General features: G+C 34.4%; 5 protein-coding genes across 7 annotated transcripts in view; 2 read left to right on the top strand and 3 right to left on the bottom strand.

The window, feature by feature from the left end:
• Positions 1-3,449, top strand: part of LOC113233105 — a 26,606-nt gene extending 23,157 nt beyond the window's left edge. For both annotated transcript variants that reach the window (XM_026468088.1, XM_026468087.1), the window contains one exon: positions 3,192-3,449. In XM_026468088.1, coding sequence (XP_026323873.1) covers positions 3,192-3,301 — 110 coding nt within the window. In that variant the 3' untranslated portion in view covers positions 3,302-3,449. The remainder of the gene's footprint in view (positions 1-3,191) is intronic.
• A 2,062-nt stretch (positions 3,450-5,511) lies between these two features.
• LOC113233075 (neuronal acetylcholine receptor subunit non-alpha-3-like) lies at positions 5,512-7,031 on the bottom strand. Its single transcript, XM_026468053.1, has one exon. The coding sequence runs from the start codon at positions 6,990-6,992 to the stop codon at positions 5,724-5,726; it is 1,269 nt and encodes a 422-aa protein (XP_026323838.1). The 5' UTR covers positions 6,993-7,031; the 3' UTR covers positions 5,512-5,723.
• A 419-nt stretch (positions 7,032-7,450) lies between these two features.
• On the bottom strand, positions 7,451-13,442 carry LOC113233008. Of its 2 annotated transcripts, XM_026467940.1 has the most exons (4): positions 13,102-13,442; positions 11,730-11,892; positions 9,593-9,780; positions 7,451-8,117 (listed from the first exon to the last, which is right to left on the bottom strand). In XM_026467940.1, the coding sequence occupies exons 1-4, from the start codon at positions 13,306-13,308 to the stop codon at positions 8,028-8,030; spliced, it is 648 nt and encodes a 215-aa protein (XP_026323725.1). In that variant the 5' UTR covers positions 13,309-13,442; the 3' UTR covers positions 7,451-8,027. The 2 variants fall into 2 exon arrangements, with proteins under 2 accessions (XP_026323725.1, XP_026323724.1); XM_026467939.1 differs by lacking the exon at positions 7,451-8,117 and having other exon boundaries at positions 9,393-9,780.
• Positions 13,443-13,627: 185 nt separating this feature from the next.
• LOC113233009 (dnaJ homolog subfamily C member 5) lies at positions 13,628-18,387 on the bottom strand. The gene is made up of 2 exons (XM_026467942.1): positions 17,778-18,387; positions 13,628-13,784 (listed from the first exon to the last, which is right to left on the bottom strand). Exons 1-2 carry the CDS (start codon positions 18,370-18,372, stop codon positions 13,759-13,761), a joined length of 621 nt encoding a protein of 206 aa, XP_026323727.1. The 5' UTR covers positions 18,373-18,387; the 3' UTR covers positions 13,628-13,758.
• A 916-nt stretch (positions 18,388-19,303) lies between these two features.
• LOC113233256 (protein Mpv17) lies at positions 19,304-21,801 on the top strand. Its single transcript, XM_026468307.1, has 2 exons — positions 19,304-19,562; positions 21,226-21,801. Exons 1-2 carry the CDS (start codon positions 19,335-19,337, stop codon positions 21,586-21,588), a joined length of 591 nt encoding a protein of 196 aa, XP_026324092.1. The 5' UTR covers positions 19,304-19,334; the 3' UTR covers positions 21,589-21,801.

The following is a 21,801-nucleotide window of genomic DNA, read 5'->3' as shown; positions in this document are numbered from 1 at the left end:
GTGCGATTTTGGTTTAAACGCTTTCGTGATGGAAATTTCGACTTTAAAAAAATTTAAAAAATAAACAATTTAGATTTTCAGTACAAATCGGCAATTTCATACTTTAACCCCTATTATTAAGTTCATTGCATTGTAGAGAAATATACATTTATTTATTTATTTATTTATTTTTTTCAAATTTTATAATATTTCTTAATCCAAATTTTTTTTCGTTCTCGTTTCATTAATTCTTGTCTTAGAAAAGCAGTGATAATCAAAACACCCTCGCGCACTGCACTCGTGGTAGAAACGGCTGGCACAGAAACTCGAAATACGATTTTTGCTTTCGAGTTCTGTTTACACGGAAACGTTCAATATTGAAAGTAGAGGCGATTATCGCTCACGTGGACGGTCGATAATCGCAAATGTTTAGACGAGGAAAGTTTTTTATATTCTTTCGATAATCGTATCTTCGAGACGATAAACTCTCTCCATCTAAATGGGCCTTTAGAAAAAAATCAATGAGTAAATTAAGTTTCGACCTTTATTTAATATTTAAAGTTGACTAGTGCCGAGTGGTAAGTTGTGGTGTGGAAGTACCAACTGCTCGGCTTTGTTTATCAATAGCTGACTTCGTTTTTCTTCATACCGGGGACGGGCCTAAGTGGGAGAAAGGATTGCGCACATAACACGCACCGACTGGTAATTTTATAAGGTAAGTATTTAACCGCTTACCAAAAAAGCAAGTTTTTTCACAACCAAATATGCCACTTCCCCAACAAAAGTACCAATTGAACATCAAAATATGTACATCAAAAGGAAATTAATTTAACATTATGTACAAAAATTAAAGCATAACATTTCATCACAATGCATATCTAACATCTAAATACATAGGTATCTAATATTTCTGGCATACAACAAACGTATGACCACAAATTTAAGAGAAAAAACATACATATTTCACTGAAAGGTACATCAGTCTATCGGAATGAAACACTATTTTATATGACATTATGGTCTAATTGTACAATTAGTCCAAAACAATAAAATCAACAAAAAAAAAAATTGAACACAAACATTGTCACAAAGTCTATTGCTTGAAAATAGCCGTATTTTTTTGTATTTGCAAGTAAAGGTTCAATTTAGTTCCAATATTATGAATTGCTAACAAGAAAATCAGCTCCAAATATAATATTTGTTGTACGCGATTCATTTTATAAACGAAGATAATTTATGGAGAAACGTTTGAGAAAAAATACGGTAAATTTGTTAAAACAATTTTTATTTCGTTTAGAGTTATTGTACACTGAGAAATTGGCAGGGGTTTACTTTTGATATATGTTTTTAAATTATTCTTGATACTAGTTTTGTTAGACAGTTGTTCTATTTGTACTGAAATATTTTTTTAGATGTGCAAGTTATTTGAATAATGAACATAATTTTATATGTATTGAGTTTTCTAATATGCACTTAAATAGTTCCCATTTTACAATTCAGAACCAAGACGATCTGATAATAATTCTATTCAAGCTGCTTGTTAATAATGCGAGATATGTGAAATGGGAGGGAGTGAAATGAAAAACACATCGATATAGTTCATCACAGTGTTTCTAACAATAACGATCAAACCAGCGATGCATCGATGCAAGCAATCGATAGATTAAACAAAATCATAAAATGTTAGAATACCCGCATTTTCCCCACATAGCGCCAATCCCCACAAAATCCTCAATCTAGTTGAAATTCCCCGCAATTTGGGGAATTCTACACAAATTGGCAACCCTGCATACTACACAAAAAGACTGCATCAATACGTCGTATATGGGGGAGCGCCAACGGTATCCTTAAGATGATTGCCGACCGCACTGACACGGTAATTTTCAATCGATATATCGAGCTACATATTCGAAAAAGTGTACTGTCTTTTTATTTTATCTTTGCTATTTCTTACTAACATACGTACTAAGTTGTGAAACTAACCAGCCAAAATAAATCATTTTTATTTTTATTTATAAAGCGTCAGCTTGTTGATAATATTATATGAATAAAAAAAAAATAAAAAAAAATATTTTTGGGAAAATCCTAAAAGGACAATCCTAAATTCTAAAGAAGCGCCAATAATTAAAAAGAAGAAGGATACTTATTTGTAACGCAAAACAGTATTGCTGTGTTTCGTATTAAAGGCTAGGAAGAAAAGAGCCAACGCAATCATAAGCACAGAAGTCGACAGAGTCAACGTATTTGTGATGTTAAGGATATTTCTTTAGTAGGTACTACCCCGGGTGCTGGACAGTACTTGGTACTTGGTGTAACGGGCTCGTGTCCGCAACTCGCCGTCAAGGCGCCTAGGCTGGACAGTATTTATCATAATACAATTATTGTACTATGATAAATACTGTCAATTCTCTAGCCTGATTTTGGTTTAAAACTATAGTGTTTGATTGAGGTTTAAAACTATAGTGAAACAAAAACTTTATACTAAAGGTTATTATACAACTTCTGCGTACTTGGATGACAAAAATCCGTGGTAGTAACCCGTTTAGCTCATGGAGGTAGTCTCGATCTCTGATGTTTCAAATAAAAATAAAAAAATATTGTAAATGCTATTTACAAAGAGCAACCCCTAGAGTTTCTTGCTCATTCTTCTCAGGGGAATCTGCCTTACGAATGAGCGGTAGAGTTTAACCATTGTGACGATTTCAAGTGTAATAATGCTTACCTATGAAATAAAGATTATTTTGAGTTTGAGTTTGAGTTTGATTTATAGTTTTGTCTCTTTAATTTTTGACTAAAAATGACAAACAGTGAAAAAACTAAATAAATACGAAGATAAATCTTTGGGAAAGGATTTTTATTTTTAGATTGACATTTTGGCACGTTTGGATACGATTCAGAATAAAAACACATGCCATGACATGCCATTGCATGGATGGCATTTTGTTTTGGTAGCATTTATCAATGAACTTAGAAATTAAAGTGATAATTATATTACAAAGGATTTTATTTGTAGGTATATTTAGAAATTTATCATTGGCACACTACGTCATCCACTCTGTTAAATTCTCTTCTGCCTCAAAGGTTCTTTGGAAGAGAGCGTTCTTAGCGATAAGGCCGCCTTTGCCCGCATTACTTATGAGTTGTTTATGCACCGTTTTTGTGCTTGCGTGTGAGCAATAAAGTGAACATCTACCTATTAATTCTTTTTACAGGTATAGAATGGGCTGAGCCAACAGAACTAGAATTGGCCATGAACCGGCCTTATGCGTTTTTCCTGCGCTGGAAAAATTTTACAATTGCTAACGGCAATTTCGTGCTTTAGGTCTACATAATTGTATTTTGTAACACTTTAACATTTACGAAACTCGCTGTATGAATGATGTAAACAAGATTATTTGATTCGAAGTAATAAAAGGGTTTTTTTGGATACCAAGTGACTAGAGATGGGAAAAAGTTCTTAGTTTTTAAACGTTTAAACGTTGTGTTGTTTTTAAAAAAGCGTGCTTTTCTAAACGCTTTTCACTTAAACGTTTCTTAGTTTGAAGTTTACAATGTTGTTACAGTTTAGGAAAACGTATTAGAAAAACGTAGCGCATAGACTTTTATGTTAAAAAAGCTTGCAACATTGTGTGATAGCGAAAAGCAAGAGTAGACCAATAAAGGTTTTAAGATAAGTAAGTTTATTTGTAAAATACGAGTTTTATTTTTATGTATAAAATTATTATTCACATTGACGAATTAATTTATTTAGGAAACATAGATGGCCGGACTTGAAACATAAGTACGTTAACGCTTACGCTTAAATTGAAAAGCGTGCTTATGTGTTTATTTTAAAAAGCAAACTTTTTAAAGTGCTTTTCGTTTAAATGTACAAGTGTACCTGTACAAGTGATAGGACAAACAAGTTGTGGGCCTGGTAGTAAACGACACGCCGGTCTGTAACAGTTGCAGTGCTACTCAGAGCTTTAAAATGCAAAGATCGGAGGGGCACTGCGGCTGCGCCTGTCACCCTGAGACATCCGACAATCAACTGCCGCTCAGAATATAATTTCACACTGACTTATTTAGCAGGATACGTTCCGTAGTAATTACTCTCAATTAATCAAATATAGGTACATTGTTTTGTTTATTTTTCCTTTTTTTGTTTACAGTTAGCTTATTTACTCAATAAGTATTTACTCTTATAGTTGTGAGCTTTTTGTAGTAAACCAAATGTATTTTTATACTTATTTTTATTTATACTTTTGGTTGTTGCTATTGGTCATTTTTCTATTAAGTACTTGATGTTAAACCATGTTGAAAATTTTATAGTCTTTTTAGAATTGCAAGTGGTATTTGTCTGTAACTGTTGATACGTTTAGTTTTAAGATGTTCCTAGCTTATGCTATACACAAACCATATCATTATGTTACATACACAATTTATTTGTGTTAAAGTAATCAAATTTTGGTAAATCTCAAATAAAATAATTAAGCACACGAAGTGTAACCACTGATTAACTTACTGTATACTAAATAAATGACTACACTACGAATAGACCTTTTATTCCTCAAAACATGTACCAACAAAATTTTAAAACTTATCAAAATTATATGACGCTTTTTACCTAGTTCACAACAAAAGTCTGGCTGATAAAATAGAAATAAGTTTTTTATAACAAAAATATACTATAATACAACAGTAAAATAAAATCTTACAATGGAATTTTTACACGATATTGTGTCGCGGCAGCGGCCGGCGAGTGCCAAGGGGGTCTAATCCCGTTCACTGTCTGAAACAATTACTGACAAATAATTAATATTCGACCAAATTAAAAGACAACATCGGGTATGAAGTTTCATTCGGATTATGCGTCTTTTAATATGGTCGAGTGTTACTTATTTGACAGTACTTAATTATTTCGGACGGTGTCGGACGGACAACGTGAATAAACCCCAAGAACAGAATTTATTTGCGTTTCCGAGCTGGGTTTTTCAACATAAGCTAAATATTCAATTTAGTAAATACTTGAAACAAACAGAAAAAGTAGGCAGTTGGATTGAGAAAATTTATCTTTGTGTTTGTGCGATCTTGGTATCAAAAATAATAACAAACTAGAATTATTTTCACAAAAAATATTATGACAGTAAAACACCATGATATTCAATAAAAACGAAAATTGCAAAAATAAAAAATGTTTCTAAAAGTTTAATAAGGTGCTTGGTTCCAATAAAATTGAGTTTAAATTTTTGTAACAAGTTAATAATTACGGGATTTACTTTCAGATATCAGATAATCACTTCATAATATAACATTTTGGCTTGATGCATTAATCAGTATACCTATTACATACTAAGTTTGATTTGTTGTAGTACGTACATTAGTGTGCAATTAATATTTTCGTTACTATTCTTGAATATTTTGCTCCATAAAATGGGGATATGCCTAAATACTACCCGTAATAAAATATGTTTTATAAAATGTCTTTATTCTTGTTTACTTACAATACGCTTAAGTATAATTTTGCTTATACTAAATTGTATATTTTTTATAGTGTTTTCTTTGGATTGGTACGTAAAGTTACTAAGCGCTAAGTAGCGGTAAACTTAGCTTTTAAAGTGATTTTTAAAATTAAATTTAAGTCCATTATAAGAGTATTTTATTTAATTTTAGAACCACAGCATTTATTATTCTGATCCGAGAACTTGTATTGTAAAATACGACATGCAGTAAGTACCGATTTATATACCATCACTTGCATAAATTTAATCGTAAGGAATGTACGCAAATATTAAAATTAAATAGATCAAAACCGAAATAGCAAATGCGAAACTGTTCAGCAAAGTTGCAAATTGCATCCAGTCACCAGTAATACGGGAGCGATCTTCGTCACTTGCTTCAGTGCTCGTGCCGACTTCTGCAAGACCTTTCTTATCCGAGGTATCACTTGGGTCGAACTCCGTAAACATTACGTACCTGCCCGGACCGTTAGATACAAGCCGAGTTATAGAAATCACCCACGTAGGCGCAGGAACCACTCGCCTTCTTAAAAACATCAAGAACAAGGTCACCAATATAGCCATCAGAGTTATTATCATTGAATCACGCAAAAAGAGCAAAACTATTGGTGTATCCGAACTATGTTTAGGAATTTCAAATGCGACTTGCGATAGAATCGTGAAGTGTCCAAAAAGGCTAAAGCAAGCTAGCATTAATCTGATATTGTCCTTAATGTCAAGCAATAAAGAGGTTAGTGTCAGCAACACAATCACGATTGCTGGAGCCACAACTATGGCCGCAGGTCCCGCAGCCTCACGTTTCATCACAAAAGTATACTTTAGCATCGGATATGTTGTATTTTCGCGATATTTTCCGCTCAGGCGTTCGTTGGCGACATTTAGCAACTTCCAGCCGGGTCCATCTTGGTAATCAGTTGTTGAAACTGGTTGGCTTTTATAGAAAGTGTAATTAACTTGCTCTCCTGTGTGCATCCACGAGCCGAAGTAGAGTGTACAGTTCTGTGAATCGTAAGGCCAACTGCGCAAAGAAGATCGACAGACTCCCGAATGGGCTATATGTGGTACGCAGGTAACAGTACCGTCTTGAGTTACTAAGCACGTTGTGTAAATTGTATCTGATTGGTAGAGTGTAGCATCGGCGTTAAAAAGAGCCATTCTTGGTGTCCATATTTCGTGACTCTCAATCTGGAGTTCTTCTATACCTCCGTAATTACTGGGTGTCCATGACAAGAACTCGTCTTTCCACATCATTGCCACCCAACTGTGCACTGTGAATGTCTCTTCGAGCGCATCGAAGTTGATGTATTTGAGATCAAAGCGAATTTTGACGGTGATTGTTGTTTTGTGGTCTTTCACTGGCCGGTAATCAGAGTGATAGGCGCATAATAAGTCTTTGTGTAGTTTTCCTTCGTCGTGGAGCACTTCCTGATCACGGTCAGGGGGACATGTGTCTGCGATGACTAAGAGCACATGAAGTAAAAGATATAAAATCCCTGTAATGAGACGACAATCCATGGCTGCTGTTATTGTACGGTATGATAGACGAGTATGAGTGGCCTAGATAAATGTGGCTAACAATGTCATACGTTGTGCCGCCCCCAAAAATATGATTTGATGAAAAACATTCATGAAAAACGATACGCTTGTTATTCGATATGTTGATAATGTATAGTAGGTTCAGCGTAAGATTACATGAACGTTTTGAAAATCTAAAGTGTTGTTGTCGTGTTGGCAGCAATAAACGTGGTATTAGAATATTTATGGTCCAGGAAATTGCCCTTTAGACTATCAAATATGTATAAGTGTGCGCGCATACATAAGTTGTGACCTACAAAAAAGTAAATAAGTTAGGTAGGTGTAAATAAAATTCACCACCTCTTTAAGGATTATTTCTTTAATAAAGTGTAAGGATTTAACTATAAAAAAATAATAAAATCAATTGCGAATAAAAATAACTTCAAAATCTTGCCTAACATCACAAAAGAACATCATATTTCACTTACGCCGCGTAGGTAGCTGCGAGCGGATCACCGCATGTTGATCGGACTTTACGCATTGCAGCAAAAAATTGCGATTGATTATAATAGACAAAAATAAAATTGCAACACATTTAATACATAGTTTCGGCAGCTAATGTTCATAATGCATGACCACTTTATGGCGTTCTCTGCGTACAGCGAGAACCACACACGGGTTGTCTCACGATATTTAAGTTCAACCAAGGCAGCGGACAGTTAAGTGGTCACCTGCACCAGAATCGCGCTGATGCATTAAATGAACCACCCAGTCTATAGTGAGACGGGACCTAGCACATGCATAGGACACTATTAAGTTTACTTATGGTAATGTCTTCTGTAGAAAACAACCACATCTAGAAATTCCTTGTATCGTATTGTTTTGATTTCGCGGAGTTGATACTGCTGGATAAAAGATAATTTTCATTACGTTTCGGAGACATAACGATTGTAATTTATTTATACAGCTTTATAACTTACTTCTAGACCACCTTTAAAACATATTTGTTCCTCTGAAGTCTGCACAAGGGCTTCACTATGTTGTGTGCCCTTGCTCGATCGACGATTCTTCTTGGTCAGGAGCCTGGTCGTCACTCACATCAATCCCACCGTCTACCTCGGTTATCTAGCATAAAAACATACCTATGTACTCAATACATCCCATAGGCAATTCTGAAAATTTTTTCTCTATAAATATTCTTTAATGCAAAAGAAACGCTCGTAAGACGCTCGATTGCATCGCTACACTTGCGATTTATAGGCGATTGCATCGATGAATCCCAGCGAGCGATGCAATCGCGCGTTTGTATCGATTCAGTCGTTTGCGTGCATCGCGTTCACATCGCCGTTAAAGTCGCCGTGTGTAACCGCTGTAAAGTGCTCATTGGTGTTAAAAAAACTACAAACTTTTGTAAGAAATATTGAATAGAACTTTGTAGCTATGCTAGAGCTATGGCAATTAAGCTCTAGGTTAAAATATTTAATATTACTATTGTATTACTATTGTATTACTATTGTAATACTATTGTATTAATATTGTATTATATTTCGAGTTCTTAGGTTTTCACGATTATTATACACGAAATGTAACTACTTTTACGGATCGCGTATATTTGTTTTTTCAAACAAACTAACGTTTCGGGCACTGGGGGTTTACTCCAGGGGGTCTACTCTCGAGCTCCGTCCGAAACAATTACTTTCAAATAAGTAATATTCGACAAAATTAAAAGACAAGTATCAAGTATGAAGTTTCATTCGCATCACGCGTCTTCATTTGGTCAAGTATTGCTTATTTGGCAGTAATTGTTTCGGACAGATGTCGGACGGAGATCGAGAGTAGACCCCCTGTTCTATAATACATTATACTGGTAATACTAGTAACCATTAATTAATTATGTTAGTTAATCATTTTATCTAATATTTGTTATATTAGCGTCCTGATTTTGACTCAAATCGGAATCGATACGATCGAGTAGTCTCGAAATCAGATGGGTTTCTGAGCGAGAAGATGAATCTGATTCCTACTATATCTTTCTAATTTGTAAGTTAATTCAACTATTATTCCGATTAGAAATGTCAAAGTTTCCGATCGGGAGAGGCAATCAAAATCAAGCTGCGGGTAATACTAATAACCATGAATTCATTATGTTAGTTAATCATTATATCTAATATTTGTTACATTAGGTTTATTAAACACAATGAAACTACCGTTTGTGGTTATATCACTAATTAATTACATCCTATTATTATTTCCTTTGAAATTATATCAAATATCGTTATACCAAGTGCAAATAGATCATTAATTTGTTTTAATGTCGACCATTATTACACACCCTAGTGTATGTACTTAATATGCAAATAAGTGTTCCTAACGATCTTACGGAACAGTATGAGAATGAGGATTAATGATAAGCAATATATGTATGTGTAGGTACATTATCTCGTAATAGGCAGCTACGTATCTAAATGGGTATAAACCATATCTGTTTCTTCGAATGATTAGTATAAATTTTTGCTGATTAGTTGATATCCAACAAAATTAGGTTTGGTACGGAAACACTGTCTGGCAGGTACATTGATCGGGGTACAGAGCTGGCGCACCTGTGCAGTCGCTGGTATTCCGCTGCGATGAAGTACAGCGTACACCTCCGTTGGTGTTGGCCAGTAGGCGATCCTGGCGAATAATGCAACAATCTCGTCCGCGCAGTCTCGCATTAACAATAGTTCATTCCCGCGCCGACCGTACAAGAACCATTGATCTGCTGATTGATCTTGTAGACTGTAGTTACCTGGTACAGTAAAATGTAGGTAACCTACTGTTAGGAACCCAGCTTAAAATTTCAACGAGTGAACCAGTGACACCATACAGTTGTTCTCGGACAGTGTTCATCTACTTAATTTCCGTGGCAAATTTTATTATTTAAGTACGTATTCTATTTTTTCTTCAAAAAAAAAAAGCTTCTGAACTTTAAACTACAATGGGAAAAGCGCTAAACGCATAATGTACACATAACAGTCTATGCACACGGCGTATTTTATATGCGTCGACGACGCGCATATATGCGTCGACGACGCGCATATATGCGTCGACGACGCGCTTATACGCGCCACCGACGCACTGTAGCCGCTCGTATGCATCGCACATTTTAATAAGAGGTAGTTTTAATTTCAGTTTTGTTTGATTATTTCAGTTACTTTTTAAAATGAAGCAACTACATGAAATTGTCTCCAGTGAAATATATAAGCTTCTTGCTTGCAACGCAATATTTGAGCGCGTTTCAAATGATTCACTACAGCGCGTCTGCGGCGCGTATACGTGCAGATGACGCGCGTTTACGGCGCCTATATGCGCGCGTCGTAGGCATGTATAAAATGGATAGGCTCTTAAATGTACTAAATATAATTACGTTTCAGGCCCAAGTAAATATGCTTTCAATTTTGTAGGACACATTTTATATTTCTAGATACCCTGCGAATTTGAATAGCCTGAATGCGAATTTTTATTATAATAGACACTGAGCGTTTCCGTAATCATTGGAATAATATTGTCCGGGTCTGAACCACTCTAACACATTATGTACATTTTGATGTAGGGCCTAAGGAAGTTATACCTACCTATAAAACACTAACAGAAGCATTTGTTACAATGAAATAAGAATCCCCCTTAACGCATTACAAATATATAATTTTATTTGCAAAAAGCCACAAAGTAGCGCTGCAACTTGCAGCGAAATTTGCTACGAGCGGGTTTGCGAGCGTTGGAAGATCTGACGCGCGTTTTTCGCGGGCGACCAGAACAATTGTACGAGAAACTTCCATAGTGTGCACGAAGCGGTCGCTCCGCGCGTCAGCGTTTAAAACAAATTATTTTGAATTTATTAGCTTTTCGCTTACTTAATTATGAATATAAAAGAATTTATAACGGCAATACAAGATCTGCCTGCGTTTTGGATGAGTTCACATCCACAAGATAAGATCAGGACTGTCGTAAAACAATTGTGGGCAGAAATTAAAATTCTATTATGTGATGATGACTCGTGATCGCAATGAACTGAACTAGTCCTCTCACCACCGAAGAGCGAATTACCAACGTGGGTGTATTTTGACGCTTTAAAATTGACGCTCTCAGCAAATAACGCTTCAAATGTGACGATATTTTCGTGGCCGAGTTTTGACGCTTTAAAATTGACGCTCTCGGCGAATAACGCTTCAAACCTGGCGATATTTTCGTGGCCGAGGCATTAGGACGATGCCACACGGGCGTTGCGTCGTCGCAACTGCATTGATTTCAACGGACTGAATGCCACACGAGCTGTTCCGTCGACGCGTGCTGCTTCAACGCACCGTGTAGCATGTCGTCTGACTTATATGTACTAAAACGCAGTTGCGACGACGCAACGCCGACGTAGGGAGATGCCACACGGGCGTTGCGTCGTCGCAACTGCGTTGCACAGGATCAAGAGCACGTTAAGCTTGACATTTAAAATTTAAATCCAACTCTATGCCGCTTACGACAAGAACGGTCCAAAGTTCAAGGTGTCACGCTTGACGTGCTCTTGACCGTACTAAATATATCTAAATCACAATGTCGACGCGCGCTGTTTCAACGCACCGTGTGGTATGTCGTTCTGACTTATATGTAGTACAATGCAGTTGCCACGAAGCAACGCCAGTGTGGCATCTCCCGTAATGCCCTTGTGGCATCTCCCTTATACTATATCGTAGCTGTCATACCCACCTTTGGTTGATTCAAAAATAAAGATGTTTTCAAGCATTCCAGAGAGGGTCCCGTCACCTTGTAAATAATGTTTCCTTTGAGAAGAAACCAATTCCAAGAAGCACGTGTTCCAGTTAACACGGTTGCTGAAGTTCCCGTACTTTACTATGTATTGTTCTCGCTCCTAGAGTAAATGTCATCATCAGTTGAAAAATATCCTGTGCTGAATGTAAACCTCCCTTGCCGAAAGCCGGTGCGTGGTCCTACCTCCAATGCAATCAAACAATTCCGCGCGACCTTTATTAGACGACTGTATAAATTTGCAGATCTTGTAGACTTTTGACTTGACGTTAATAGATTTTTTTCTACAATTGAGATCAACATGATCAGGTTTTGTTTTTGTTGCTGATGATGGTAATCGTGAACAGCCAAAGGACATCAAAGAAATCTAACCATAATCTTAGTCAACGGAAGCGGGTTTTTGTGACCAAAGGTTACTTTATTATTATTTATTACTTTATTCTCTGACCATAGCATAATAAACTTTATTCAATTGTGTAACGTGCAAATTAGATAGGTACGCAAAAAAACAGATCGCATGTCTTCCGGAGAAATCTCGCGCAGTCTCGGAAATTCCCACAGCAGCCGTATTGTATTTACTAGTCTTTACGGCAATTGGCAGAAAGTTCATTATACCATGTACGATTTTGTTACAAAAATTCGTTTCCATGACGTTCCGTGGCAATGTAAATTGACCTTTAGGAGCTTTGATCGTTTGTAATTTAGTACTTCTTGACTCAAATCTTTAAAATATGAATTGTATCCAAGGGTAATTGAATGAATTAGGCTTAACTTTAAACACCATCAAAGCAGTGTATCGTATTACCAATCACCCTGTACATCGACTACTATCCACTGCCAATAGTGATGAAGCCCTTGATGTGTTAAGAATATAAGTGCAATAACAAGTATATGTATCTTATCTTGTCGTATTGGGTGATTTAAAAAAAACCTATTTCTTCTAATAGAGATATAGATTAACAACCAGAAAACTTAACAACCGTCAGTACAAACGCTGTAAAAGGTTGTTTAAAATTTCTCACCGATATTACCTGCTACTTCATAAAATCTTTATTCAATCATCCATATTGACGGGTTTTATCGGAGCAGAGGTAAATGTCAATACATACCTCAGAACTTCCAATTTAATTGATTCAAACTGCCATTGAATTTTAAATTGAAAACGATAAGTAATTTAAAATTTCCATGCTTTAATACAGATTTTGTCAATAATACATAAATTATATCACATTAAAATTATCTAAATAACGTGAACCGATTAAATTGATTTTTATTTTACAAAAAAGAAAATAAATAGCTATAATTAAATTACCAGGTCTGTAATAGTTCTAATGTGAATATTGAAACATTTCACTCTTTTGGGTTGTGTGTACACTGTCATCCAGCTTCCCACCAATTCGTTTGTGTCTAAACTAGGCCCATTTTTATAAAACGGACATATCGCAGTCGGAACTACATACTCGTCTATAGTTCCACTAACGATTGTAATAAGAAATAGACCAAAGGCGATCAACGCCATAATTGTGATTTAAACGACTGAACAACTTATACGAAACTAAAGACTTTTGAAGTTTGGACAATCATTATTTCATTTGTTTTGAAAAAATAATGATAACATTGTGTCTTGCGCACACAAACAGGTAGTTGATGTTGTAACAGCCGTATAGCCACAAAAGTATAATCGCTACCTGTTTATACAACGTATTTTACATTTCAGTCAGTATAACAAGACGCGCTTGAAATACAAAAAACCATTTAAAAATAATTTAAAAAATGTGAAATAAGTATATTTTTAACGAAAATAGATAAGTAGCACAATAAATGTAAGTATAAAAATATTTTACGTGAAGAAACAATATTATAATAAACTAATTTTAGGCTTACATTTTTAACAATGTGCATGTTGGTGGTAATAAGCAATCAGTTCCTCATTTCTCTTACAATTACATTAGACTAGCTTGTGATTACTTCATGTGTATTTTGGAATACTGCTTCCTGAAAATAAAAAAATAATAATTAAAAAAACCAAACTCATATAATAATTAAAACCGAAAAAATTAACCAAAATGTTGGTTTTTCAATAATAGATAAGTATTATGTTACGCAGATATTTATTCGACTGAAAGTTTATTAAGTGAAATTACATTTTATAACATCGTTTTTACATGACACTGTCGTTATAAATACTCGTTGACTAGTATCATATAACACTATTATACACATAACAGCTAGCCCATCTGGTCACTTATCTCCAGCTCGAATTAAAACACATACTTCATTGTGTAAGTACTTACATAATTTGCTCAAAAGAGCATAACAAAATTATCGCAACGCACATATAGAAGCAACGCGGTTGAATTTTCGGTCATACTCAGGAATACTCTAACATCAGCTAATAGAAGTAAGGGACAGCAAAACTATGATTGCAAGTAAATGGGGGAATAGTGCTTCCACTATGTGCTGCAAGCATCAACCCTTTTTAACTTGCGTGTGGGTCGATACCAAGTGATTTGGATGGGCTACGTACCATGCTAGTACTAACAGCTAACAAATTGCAAGTGTATAATGTAAGCTAGATTAAATTTTATTTAATTAACATTAAAATTTTTATATATATTTATACCTTTGAAAACCAGTGACTACAGTGTATCACACACATTTTTCTAGTATTTATTTAATACATTTAATATTATATAGTAATTCAAAATGTAACAGTGTAATATATAAGGTAAAGTGGCGTCAAATCGTTTCCATAAGCAAATAGTGTACAAAATTGGACATATTTTGCTAAACCTTAAATAACTTTCACGAATATGTTTAATTAACTCACATCTAAATTACAAAATTAACTAGCATAATCTCTTACAATTCTAAAATTAACCTTAGTATTGGTTAAATATAATCAAGAAAGTCATTACTTCGGTCTAGTTTCCTTCCACATCAGTATTTTAAACATGCCTTATACATTGTATCAATAGTTTAATTTTATCATAATCTGCCATGCCGTCAAGTAAAAGAAATCTAGAGCCATAATTTAACAGTAAGTAAATAAAAACACAATGAGCAGTACCTCCAAGTGACATAATTATATTCACTTGGGTTAATAATACTAGCAATCTAGTGTGGTGTGCTCAGTTTGTAATAAAAAATTGAACTTTTTACAATTCTTATCATTTACCTATCTCATAAGTATCATTTTGGTCATTAACTAGAACCATTATGCTAAAGAATACAGTTTAAAAACTGGACATTTTGTCAAATTAATAGGAATTTACGACTACAAAATATACCTAACAAATTAATTGATTAAAATTGATACAATTGGAAAAATACACCCAGAAACACAGAAAAGGGGAAGAATTTGGTTATAACATTAGCTTATGATTAAGGAATAACATGAAAGCACAGCTAACCACAAATCCATTACACTTGATTACATTTTTATTGGGGAAACAGAAATTGTTTCATGTTTATTTACAGTTTTTAAACTTTGTAAAATCTAAATTTCTTTTATACAGGGTGTCCCAAAAATACCACGTCTGAGCGACACTGTGGGAAAGTAAGCTCTATACCTACCATTAAAAAATAATTTGACCTTAGTAAAAGTCTTTTAGTTTTCGAGAAATTGGCATTTTTTATTTTGGAAAAACTACTTTTTGTTGGGTTTTATGCTATTATTACCAGAAGGGTTAGCATGACAGGGCGCGACTAGCGCGAGAGCGACATAAAACGCGATGTACTGCTATTCTCGCATAGAGATCTCGCGCGGTATGTCGCTCTCGCGGAAGTCGCGCTCCGTCATGCTAGCCCTACAGGTTTAGGTCTTGATGGTTGTTATTTTTATTTTTCGGGTATTCTGAATAGTTTTTCCAGGTACTGCAATTAATATTTTACTGAGAAATATGATAAAATGTGAAAAAAGTTATTAATTTGTTATACGCTTTTAAACAGTGAAACATTAACTTTGAATAGTTAGTGTGAAAAGAAATTGCATGAAACTGAATTTGCACATTATATTGAAAATTGTTCCACTTCGGCAAGAACTTAGTCATTTAATTCTTTTTTCGTCACCAACACCCTACTAGCCGAATTTTTTTCTAAACAAAATTGTGTTAAATTATTGAGCTTTATGACAAACTCCTCTGTCGCCAGCTTATATTACCCCAGGTAATAAAATACACAACAATAAAAATAACAACCATCTGGAGCTAATCCTGGTAATAATAGCATAAAACCCAACAAAAAGTAGAGTTTTTCCAAAAAAATAAAAAGTGCCAATATCTCGAAAACTAAAAGACTTTTACTAAAGTCAAATTATTTATTTTCTGGTAGGTGTAGAGCTCATCTATTCACAGTGTCCCTCTGATGTGGAATTTTTAAGACACCATGTATATAATTTTTTCACATATAATTATTTCGAAAAATTTATATATATTTAGAAATATCACAACAATGGAAGCTAATCTGTGTGAACTGGTGTAGTGCAGTGAATTATGAAATTAAATTATAGTAATTAGTTGTGTTAAGATTTTTTTATAATAGGCAACAGTATCATAAGAAAATCATATTTGTCTAATTGAATATTAGAATTTAGTAAACAAATATATTTACAATCTAATTAAAAGTAAAGTTCACTTTTAAATTGCATGTTTTTATTTTTTAGGCCACGGGAATAAGATTAATAACAATGTTAGTGCTCCACAGTTATCAATAGACCATATTACACAGCAACATAATGCATTAACACTTAATTACCCATTTGTATGGAATGTGAAAGCTACATTCAAATTAGATACAATTCATGTTGTTTGTAATTCCAATAATCAGTTAGATGTTGAATTTTTTTAAATAGGAAAACCCTTTCTTATGTAGTTAATATAAATAAATATTCAACACAGGTGCAGCTATTTTGCATGATTTAATGTCCACTGGTTAGTAGAGTAGCAAATGAATTTGCTTCCATTTTTATTCACCCTTTTTTTATATATGTATATTGATTGGTTCAGGCATAACTTCATTCATTAATGGATAAAGACATCCAAGTGCCATTGAAAGTGACAAGTGTGTAAGTGCCAATATATTTCACTGTAACATATTATAAAACAAATTAGTTATGGATGTTTATTATGTAGGATTTGTGCCTCACTTAAGTCTCCACTATTTGTACTAAGTGCTATACAAATAGTGGATACCTAAGCAAGGTTGGCAACTGTACATAAAAAATGACTCAATGTAAAGAACACAAATCAAATGATATGACTCAATGAAATGTAAAATTTTAATATTTTATCCTGAAATATGGTTTGACAGGATTTTTAAAAGAATTTCCATAAATATTTTAATTGAATACTTACTTCACTATGCAGAAAGTTATCAACAGGAATAATCTTAATTTTATGTTACTAATTTTTGAGGCCACTTTGGTAATAAGAGACTATACCATTGGGAACATAGAAATTTTTGCCTTATGAATGATCCCCACAGACATGCTGCATCTATATTTGACTACAACAATTCACAGCTTCATAGAAGTTACAATTTACGACTTGAATGTGGGTGATAAGAAAAATTACTACCTTTCTCTAAGTGTTACGTCAAATTTCTTTACTTAAATTTCAAGTGGAACTAGATGTCCCAGAATTTAAAACATCAACACAGTAACAAATAATAATAGTTTTATATAATCATTGAACAGACAGTGGTATTTAAAACACATGAACATTTCTATCACCGATTTAGATAAGATAGAAATGAGTCACCATATGCCCCTATATACATATAGTTACATATACATTCAATATTTCATTAAAAACTCCATGTTGTATGCAACCTATCTCTGCAGATAAATCTTAAGTGATGTAAAGCAAGGGTGGCAGGAATAATATAATACTTTACTTACAAAATCCTTTGTCAATAAATAAATTGTGACATTGAATTGGGTAATCTACATTATATAATGTTAATGTGAAATTCCATAATTGACCCCACCTGTATTCAGGCCTGTATTTTCCGAGGCCCCTGCTCCTGTTGGTGGCGGCGGCATTGGCATGGCCACGGGGGGAGCATGCTCTCCTACAGGCCGGCCTTCGCCGCCCGGCTGCGTGGTCACTGTCGGGTTCACGCCGTCAGAATCATCCCGCTCCAGTGTGTGGTAATCGCCGGACTCCTCCGGTGGGCGCGGCTTACACTTGCCGCAGCAGCAGTTGCAGCAGCAGCACAGGCAGCAACAGCAGTAACACCCGGTGAGAATACCACACACGATGACCAACGCCTTACACCAAGCACTCGTCACTACGAAGTAGGCGTTGACGTTTTCTTCTCCAAATTGCTCTGATATATACAGACCGAGGGAACCGTAATTGTCGTAAATGTTCCGTTTAGTGGCGTCGCTGAGGATTGTGTGAGCACGGTTTACTTCTTTGAATTTCTCAGCGGCGTCTGGATTGTTCGGATTTTTATCTGGATGATACTTTAACGCCAATTTTCGATAGCTTTTCTTGACATCATCTGGTGTCGCGGTTTTTGGAACTTGGAGTATTTGGTAAAGACTATCTCCGGCTGTTGATAGTTTCCTTTTATCCATGATAATTATTTGCTTCTATAAATAGATAAAATTAACAGCAATAACTATAAATGACCACAATACGAGTTAATCGAATTTCTTTAGACTACAATAATGGCAAGCAAGACATAAACCAAAGACAATTTAAAATCAGTGTTACCATTACTGAATGGTTTAAAGCGCTATAACTATTTCTCTCTCGTAGCATAGTATATCTTTTTATTATTTATTTATAAGCAAAGTTAGAAAATACCATTACAAGATTTATTTAGTGGCGATTTTCATTGCAGTCTGCATTAGAACCGGAAGTAAATAAGAATTAGTACTGAGAATTAGTTCTTTAAATTTTCCATGTTACTCATTCGTTTAAAATAAGTCATACATACACTGTTGCTAGATTAGGCGCCATTTAACCTACTTGGAGGGGTCGCGCGGCGACTAAAAAGTGATCGGCGACTTGGCGATATTTAGGCTATGTTTGAAATAGGAAAAGGCGATTTTAGGTTACTTAATAAAATGTCTGGGGAATTACAAATTTTATTGGGAATTTTGTGAGGAATGGAGTTGTAAGCTAACTCATTTCGGGGTTTCACTATTTCTACGTGTGGGGAATTGGGGATAATAAGAAAGTTCATAATCCCCAATTTGTCTTTCTGTTTTTCTTTTTAGGTATTTTGTGACTTGGACGAATATCGGCTACCTAACATACATTATATTGGTGAATTAACTTTGCAAAAGTCTGACAACACTGATTCTATGCTCTATGAATGAATAGCACTTTGTTTAGGGGTTTGCACAAACCAATATAATATAATTCCTCTATAATAATAATCCTCTTTGGTTGTGACTTTGTTTACTGTCGTGACTGTCCGTTTCTTCAAATTATGGATTATATTATTTAATTTGCCGTATATCGAAATAACGTGCTTACAAAATAAGGTTCGTAAATAGCTGACTATTATTAACAGTCTTTTAAATGGACAATGAACGTAACTTCTATAATGCATTTGTTAATAATGAAAACTCGGGGGGTTTTTAAATTATATCAACAAGCTCTTGTTCGACGGCCGTATTTGATCCAAGCGATCCAAGCCGGCGCTTTGATGGGTGCAGGTGATTTGATATCTCAGACTCTCATTGAAAAGAAACAACTAAAACATGTGGACTATATGAGAACAATCAAGTTTTCCTCCATTGGATTATTTGTCGGAGTAAGTAGTCTTTCCCTATATATTAATCTCGCGCTACATTGTTCAAGTGGGCATACTTGACACTTGTTGCCACGAGCTTATTTAAATAATGTGTGTGTATCTATTTCGATTGTTTTTTTTTTGTCTAAGAGTCGTATTCTAGAACTCTATTCAATGCTCAAGTCAGGATTTGAGTATGGTTTAAAGCATTCGAAATCATACTTAAGTCCCTGCCAAGTCGTATCTCCAGTGCTTGAAATCATACTCAGATCCTGACTTGAGCATTGAGTAGAGTTCTGGAATACGATCCTAAGAGTGCGTTACCAGTTACCGCTGACCTCGCATCGAAACCTAAAACCTTAATTCTACAGAAGAATTTTTATCTGTTCATACTAATTTTTTGCTTCTGTTGAGATTATTTTGTTGACGACTATTTCTCAAAATAATTGTACGTAATGAAAAGCTTGTTACAAAACACTACAAAAACATTTAACGTTAAGCTTATTCTGCATTGGCAAAATATATAATTTATTGACATATCTGCCTACTGCCAAACTCATTCTTTTTTGCATTGTTGAAATCGAGTAATAACAGTGTACATTCAACTTTATTCAGTTATATAACGAAATGCATAATAATGTTATGAAATACTAGTACAAACATGATCCTAACTGAGTTTTTAACTGCCAATGGTTTGTTATAACCTGATATTACAAATGTAATACGCTTATTAAACTTTTAATTTACATGTATTATGAAGGGATAAATAAATCAAGACTCACCTTATCATGAAAAAGTTCTTTACTATTAACATCACAAAAATATTGACCATCACGTTTGGACTGATTGTTATGAAAAATATGGCAGAGTACGCCAAACCAACAGCCAATAAGGATGATTCTAGTGGTGCCCATGCAAAAAACTATCGGATGAGTTTAGTAATTTAGTGAATGGAAATTGGTTAATTTCCACATTCACTAAATTACTTTACTAATTTTTAAAAAATGGATGTGGTTTAATGCAAAAAAAGTAAATCGGTATGACTCAGTTAATTTAGGCATATTGCTTAAATTTTTACTATGAAACCACATATCCAATTACTTTAATACAGAAACTAATTCAATCAAGGTCTGTAATACAAAAACATGCACTTTATTAATGTGACATTTCATATTTTATGAAGTGACAAACAATTGAGGTCAGGGGGTGGCAATTTTATTTTTGTATGAAAAGTAAAAAACTAAAAAAGTTGAAATAATAAAATTACACTTTTCACTCTTCTTAGTATTAAAAAATAATGTTTATTCTTTAAAATTTTCCTATTTATTTTTGTATGATTGAATAAAAACACGTATTTTTTCTACTGTTTCGGGGCAGACCCTTTTTATTGTAAATGTACAAATATTTTGAGAAACTTGGTCTCAAACTAGGGAATTCCCTGTACTATGAGTGCCATAGCAATGGAATGCACTCTGGGGCATTACCCAGAATACTCAGACCAGAACCAATTTAGAAAAGTTAATTTCCTGATTTGATCCTACTGAGACTCGAACCCGGGACTTCCGTCATCTAGCATCTACAGTGTAAACGATTTGGCCACCGAGGTTGTCATGTTGATCATGATGTTTCATCATTGGTCTCTTTTTATGTAAATAAAATTATTCAAATTGTTTGTTTGTTTTAGGGTCCCGCTTTACGATTCTGGTACGGCAAACTGAATCAACATCTAGGCTCAAGTGGCAAAAGCACGGCTTTAAAAAAAGTATTTCTTGATCAATTTGTATTTGCACCAACATTTCTATTTTTTCTTCTGACTACAGTTGATGTTATGAACGGTAAAAACCTGGAAACTATAAAAAACAATGTTGGGGAAAATTACTTTGATGTTTTAAAAACAAATTATTACATTTGGCCATGGGTACAGCTGGTAAACTTTTATTATATACCTCTACAATACCAGGTATTATTAGTACAATTTGTAGCTTTATTTTGGAACACATATCTCTCATGGAAAACTAATAATAGTATTAAAGTTATTAGTGAATAATTGTAGGTAATTTAGACAGGACCTTATAATGTTATTTTTTACTAATGTCTAGTAAAATGTAATAGTCTTAGTTTTACACTATTCTGCCAATACCTACCTAATTTTAGCAAATTAGGGGATATAACTGATTTTATTTTGTGATAACCTATGGGTAAAAATACTCAGTAGGGCTAGCACGACAGGGCGCGACTTGCAGGAGAGCGACATAAAGCG

The sequence above is a fragment of the Hyposmocoma kahamanoa genome, unplaced genomic scaffold, assembly GCF_003589595.1.
Source record: "Hyposmocoma kahamanoa isolate Upper Pololo Valley unplaced genomic scaffold, ASM358959v1 78, whole genome shotgun sequence".
NCBI lineage: Eukaryota > Metazoa > Arthropoda > Insecta > Lepidoptera > Cosmopterigidae > Hyposmocoma > Hyposmocoma kahamanoa.
Note: the sequence above shows the minus strand (reverse complement) of the source record. Positions and strands in the feature narration are given on the sequence as shown.